We start from the raw sequence: 6,633 nt of genomic DNA, 5'->3' as shown, positions 1-6,633 counted from the left end.
TTTCCTTCCCTGCTTGAGTTGACAGAGTTATTGTATGCTATAATGGCTGCCACTGTGGCTATAACTATAGCTTGCAAAGTGGCGGTGTCCAATTGTAGGAATGGGGTTGCGTTGGTAAGTTGGTTATTTCCAGTCCTTGCTGCGCCGCTAACGTTTGCTTAAGACAGTGTTAGGCGTGTCAAACCCAACAAATAAAGGGGTACGATATACTCCAAAATAATCCCACTATATTGCACTAAAAGGTAGTAAAAGGCAAGCAGGGTCGATCCACAGAGACACAGGACAATTGGTCTATACCTATTTGCACAAGGTACTATGGTCACCAATAGTAAAGAGAGGGGGGGTTTAGAATGTAATGATTAAACAAATAATTAAAAACATAAGCAATCAATTAAATGCGTGAATTAAATTCAGAATTTGTGAGGACTCCAACCCCATGTATGACAATTTAGCAATGTGACTCCAAGATGACACAATATTCGTTCAATTCTATTTAAGTTGGTACTTGAAAGTGCTAATAAGCTCTAACACTTCCTATTCACCATATTAATTAACCAAAACAAGCTCTTTGATTAACCCTAACCTTATTAACCTAATCTAAACAAGCTCTTAGGATTAGATTATAAGATTGCATGAAGCTTTATGTGAATGTTCCCAACAACACCCAATACCCCTCATAAGCTCGGGAGTGTAAAAGTGTATGAATAAGATTTACACCAAATTCATTCAATAGAGATTAATTTAATGTTTGTTACTTGTTCAATTTCACAAAACAATTACGGATTTTGTAAAAGAGATAACTTGAATGACCTAACCCTAATTCAAATGGCCAATAGGAATCATAATTAGAATCAAACATTCGATTGAAGCAAAATCAAATTCATTAAATAGAAATTAAGAACAAATATCATGTCATATGAATGAAGTCACTACCAAGAAGTCAAAACATGAAATTGGAGAAATTAGGGTTCTAGCCACACATGGCTAGAACAAGATCACAAGTCTAAAAGATGAAATTAAGTGTAATTACAACTTACAAAAACAAGAATTAATGTTTCCAAATGGTTAATGGACAAACCCTTGCAAAAAGCTTCGAATTCCCTTCTCCAATGGTGCTCTGGTATGTTCTTCTTCTGTCCAAATGACCCTCAACCCGTAATATGAAAGATAGGAAAAACTGCCAAAAGTTGGTTTTTGGGTCGAACACGGCCCGTGTTAAAATAGGCTAAACTGACACGGGTCGTGTTCAGCAACACGCCCCGTGTTTATTTGCACTAAACTGACACGGGTCGTGTTCAGCATGGTCAACAGCTCCCATTTTGGTCAAACATGCCCCGTGCCCACTTTTCAGTGTAAATTCAACACGCCCCGTGTACCTCTCTGACTCCAAATCCAAACTTGATTTTTCCAACTTTTTCGTTCTTCGCCCGATCGCCCCGAAATCTCCACCAATGCTTCCCGACACTTCCCAAAGCGCGTTCCAACCTCCGGGTTACCTGAAAAAGATATAGAAGTGTGCAAATAAGGTTGTTCTAGAGACTAAAATGAATATGATAAAATGCAAGGAAAAGGAAGAACAATTGTGCTAATTATATGCATAAAATGGGACTGAAAGGTGTGCAAAAAGGTGCACAAGTAGCACCAAACAAATCTCCCCAAGCTTAGACCTTTCTTGTCCTCAAGAAAGAACAAGAATCGGACAACAGGACGATTTCTAGATGGCAGAAAGAAAAACTTAGAACGAAAAGGGGATGAAGGATCCTAAAGGTTAAGAATGAATGCATGCAATGTAATGCCACGGAAATATGTACAAAATGCACCTGAGAAACAAAATGAAGCAAAAGAAAAGAAGATTAGGAACAAACACAAAATATGTACTTTTGTAACTAAATAAAGGTACGATCAGACTTTACATCAATAGGGCTTCGATCATTGATACCTTGGCAACCATCCTGTTTCCTTCCACATATCACAGACTCTCAATGTGAGGAAGACCCGAAACGGTGTAACCCAATAATCCAACCAAAGTTTTATTTAATCTTTATACCTTACTAAGCTTTATGGGCGAAAATAACATAGTCCGGATTTCATGTCCTTAAGACTAGATGGCTAAGAATCAGAATCGACGCCTCCTTAAGAACCCGTCACGGCGAATCAGCTTTCGCTGAAACAGTGAGCCCACCCAAAGGGGATTAGCTCCTATGCTTTCACTTTTTCGAGAGCCACAAGTATCATATCACACAGTTCTTCATTCGCTATATTTGACTTGAGTTGGCTTTTGATTTGATTGAACTTTGATTTGTACTTCGTTTTGAATTTGGATTCTTCAATCTTCATCTGTGGAATTTCTTTAGATTTCTTCGTTTTGGCATTTGAAATTCTGATTAGGGTACTGGATATGACAGTTGTACGCTTCCTTCATTCTTGACTGTGTGGGTCTGATACATAAGCTCTCTGTTACCGCGGGGGTAACGCGTGTCAACAAATAGGTCCGTGTTTTGTGGGTTCAGAGTTGCCGATAAAGATTCTTTTTAAACATTCAAAAGCAAATCATCCTAAAGCTGTTATTACCGCCCAAAAAACGTTTCAATATAATTTTTTTTTTATTATCTGAGGGTAGGGTCTTGAATTACGGTATTTGGGTCCCCTAGTTATGACAGCTGATTCTATGCTTCCGGTAACAATCCGGTTGCTTCGGTATTTTTCATTTCATGGAGCAATTGTATGTAAAGAGTGTCATCATCTCGTACACTTTTTTTTTTTGAATGAAATTTGAAAATAAGAAAAATTTGAAAATAAGAAAATGCATGCATGAGAATGAATGAACCTAAAATACAAGTCTACCCCTCCCCAAGCTTAAAGATAAGCATCGTCCCCGATGCTCGGGGAGGGTGGAACAACCTAAAACGGAGGTGGAGGAGGAGGATAGTAGCTGGGGTTTCGGGTCCAAGCCCAGAAGTCCTCCTCATGTTTGCATTGACGCTCTTGATCCCGAGCGTACTGGGTGGTGAAGGTGGAAAAATTCTGGGTCAGGCTGGTAATATCCTGCTGATAGGTGTCGAGGCGGGTATGGATTGATTGGAATTCGTCCATATATTGTTGATGATAAGGCGGGGGTGCAGCAAAATGGGATGAGCTGCCACCACCGGTGGGAGAAGCATGGTGAGGCTCCTCCTCTTCTTCATCATCATCACCATCTTCCTCGTTTTCTTCGCTTTGCTCATCGACCTCGGTGTAATAAGATTGGGGGAAGATGTATGGAATGATTTTCCAATCAGTCATATGAATGGGATTTCGGAAATCAAGAATGCCTTTATTTTCTGGTGTGATGAGGAGCTTGGGATCATGATTTTGACCCACGGTCCAATGGTGTGTACCATCACCTGCCGAGCGGAAGAGTCGCATGGACTCAAGGACAGTGGTGGTGAGATAAGGCTCACCCGACAGTGGCTGGTGGGGACCGGGGTATGGGGCTCGGATGTGGGCGCTCTTGGCGAGCATGCTGACAATACCCCCGCAAACAATCTTTCCCGATCGGGATGCGCTAAGGCGGATGAGCTTGTGGTACAGAAACCGACCATAATGAGGAATGAGGTTATTCTCAGGATGGGTCATTGCATAAAGGATTTTAAGTTCCAGCGCGCTAATGGTGCTTCGCTCCTCTCTAGGGGCGACGAGTGAAGCAATGATTCTATGAGCTACCTTAATCACAGGATGGATAAGTGATGAGGCTTTAGCAGCGCTAGAGACATATGGATGTAATTGGGTGAGCTGGGTCCACCAAGTCATGTTATAGTATCCTTGGATTGGATCAGTGGGGCCAAATGTGTTTTCCGTTGGGGCCCCCACAATGGCATTGATTTGATCCAAGGAGATCTCATAGTCTTGATTCATTAGACGGAAGTAGAGGATCCCATGATCTAAATAAACTGAGGATAGAAACTTAGCTGTTGGGACTTTATAGCTCAATTCATGGACCCTCAACAAGCCGTGCCACCATATGTTGCGAAACATGGTTTTGACTTGATTGTAAACATGCAACTCTTTCAAAGTTGGAACATGCGCGAATTTTTGGATGGCATGACCTCGTTTAAGGAATGACTCAAGTTTGCCCTGTTGAACTGGGCCAAGACATACGACACCAAAATGAGACGGGTCGGCTGGGGGTGTTGGGGACCTAGATGGAGGTGAGGGAGATCTGGATGGAGGTGATGGAGATCTAGGCTTCCGACGGCGGGTGGATGATTTGGTTTGTCTTGGTCTTTTGGAAGATGTAGCTTCCATAGTCAAGTTTGGGACAGATTAAAAGTCAACGGGTCAAAATGTCAAAAAGTCAACTGTTGACGGGTCCAGTCAACTTTGAACTTGGCCACCAAAATTTCGCGGGAAATTTGGTTTTCAAAGATTTCCAACTAAGAATCAAGTCCAAAAAGACCACACTCTCAAGTATTTGACTCAAGAACACAAAATTCAAAGGTTAGGAGTTGGAAAGAATTTACCGAATCATGTGTTGGATCGTGTTGTTCTTGATGGAAAAGATCTTCTTTAACCTCCCCAAGCTTGCCCCTTTCAAGATTGAGAAACTAAAACACCAAAATCAAGTGAGAATTTTTGGATCTAGGGTTTGTCAAAACCCCCAAATCCACCATTAAAATGCAAGTTAGATTTTCAAAGTATGTCTCTATAACACAAAGTACAATGCTAAAATTATAATGTTGGATTTCAAAAATATAACGCTATAATTATTAGTATAGTTTCATAGATGTTTAGATTATCAAATTACAATAAATTAATAGAAAAAAAAATTAAATCAATGTATTGATAAAGATTTGAACTGTAATACTGTATTTGATATCCAAAATCAAAAAAAGTTTAGATAGCCAAAGTACAATGTCTTGGGGAAAATTCAATGTCTTCAAATGCTAAAAAAAAAAAAAAAAAAAAAAAAAAAAAAAAAAAAAACAGAAGTACAATGTAATTGAAGGTATAATGCCATAATCGGGTAACCAAAATCAAAAGGTTTCAAATTTCAAAGTACAATATCTTAATAGGCTAAATCTTCATGTACTCTTTATAAGGAAAAAGATTTTAAAAAAAGTATAATTTCTTAATAGGTTAATTCTTGAAAACATAACGCTATAGAATATCTTAATAAAACGAAACTACTGAGAGTTTAATGACAGAAATGGAAACAAAATGTCATGAATGTTAAGCCTAATAAGTGTAGTTTAGCTTCTTGCCTTTGCATCTGCATCGTATAATGGTGAGCTTTTTTTTCCAGATTTCTAGGTGCTCTCAACTGCTCCTGTTAAGTTATTGTATCAAATAGCCACAAAAAGAGGATTTGTTAGATGATAATAGCTGAAAAAGGTAGAATATAAATACATAAATGTGGCAGATTTATGTGTTGTTATTAGCCAATATTACAATAAGATTAAAATCGAGTAAGCACTATCACAAACGGAATTACTTTGACCAAATTACTTTGCTCATAACTGCGAATCAATGGAAAAGAAACACAAACACAACAAACTGTGATCTGATAATATTGTTTGTTCATAAAACTGCTGAAGGGATTCTGAAAGACATTCACGAAACCATCGAAACACACAAGAACACTGGCGAATTGATCAACAAAACCATCTAAACACAGCAGACACGCTATATTAGATTTTACAGCAAAACTCCCAATGAAAAGAAAAAGAAGAAAATCCCCAACGAAAGGATCAACAAACCTATAGAAACAGTCTGTAATTTCCTTCCCTTTTGAGATGCAATGAAACTAGTTCAGTTACTTAAACCCAGAAAATCAGTTGTTTACAGATATAGAAACGCCATCGAGATAATGGAGACGAAGACAGGGTAAAACCAGAAAACCTGATGCGAAGAGAAAGAACTAAGAAAACAGCAATTAATCTTCGATTTTTCTCATTCCTACATAAATTTTAAACTCACAGAGGAAATTACAGCATCTTAGTACAGAAACCCCTGAAACTTACAACAATCTTGATGATTCTTGGATTAAAGACATGATGAGTCTCCTGCCAAGGATTGGGACTGGGGGTGTTTGGGTCTCCGGGGACCGGATTTACAGAGATCGGTCTAAGCTTTCCGGCAACCGGCGGAGTTTGGTTCTGTGAGAGCGGACGATTGAGATATATTATGCACACCGACCCAACCCTTTCGACTTTCTAACGGTTAGTTATTTATTTACTTTTATATTTAAAACTTTTCCATAATTAAGACTTCCTATTAAATCATCTATTTATTAATATATAAAACAGCTTAAATCTATCCATTAAAGTTTGATTTCTATTTTTTATAAAATAATATATTTATTTACTAAATACTTACGCTTTTATATAGGAGATGCCAGCACCAATCATAGAACCAAGGCCTCTCTTAGGTCGGACGGAGTGGGTGCGGGAAAGGGATGAGGGAACCTGCACACCACTCTGTAGGTGAGGGAAAGAAATGCGGGAAAAAAGGTGGGGGGAGAGGGTGCCGCACTCTTTCTCCTCACGCTTTTTTTTTTTTTTAATATTTATAAAATTATATACCTATTATAAAAATATAAAAAAATATATTAAAATTCATGGTTTTTAATTCCCTACAAAATAAGTATAATATATG

General features: G+C 38.5%; 1 protein-coding gene across 3 annotated transcripts; it reads right to left on the bottom strand.

The window, feature by feature from the left end:
* Positions 1-894: 894 nt before the first annotated feature.
* Positions 895-6,180, bottom strand: LOC145048194 (uncharacterized). 3 transcript variants are annotated; one of them, XM_078996629.1, is made up of 4 exons: positions 5,956-6,180; positions 5,736-5,877; positions 5,241-5,305; positions 895-4,583 (listed from the first exon to the last, which is right to left on the bottom strand). In XM_078996629.1, exon 4 carries the CDS (start codon positions 4,282-4,284, stop codon positions 2,902-2,904), a length of 1,383 nt encoding a protein of 460 aa, XP_078852755.1. In that variant the 5' UTR covers positions 4,285-4,583; positions 5,241-5,305; positions 5,736-5,877; positions 5,956-6,180; the 3' UTR covers positions 895-2,901. The 3 variants fall into 3 exon arrangements, with proteins under 3 accessions (XP_078852755.1, XP_078852754.1, XP_078852753.1); XM_078996628.1 differs by having other exon boundaries at positions 6,000-6,180; XM_078996627.1 differs by lacking the exon at positions 5,736-5,877 and having other exon boundaries at positions 6,000-6,180.
* Positions 6,181-6,633: the final 453 nt, after the last annotated feature.

The sequence above is a fragment of the Lactuca saligna genome, chromosome 5, assembly GCF_052625555.1.
Source record: "Lactuca saligna cultivar CGN05327 chromosome 5, ASM5262555v1, whole genome shotgun sequence".
Taxonomy (NCBI): domain Eukaryota; kingdom Viridiplantae; phylum Streptophyta; class Magnoliopsida; order Asterales; family Asteraceae; genus Lactuca; species Lactuca saligna.
The sequence above is the reverse complement of the archived record's forward strand: the minus strand, read 5'-3'. Positions and strand labels throughout refer to the sequence as shown.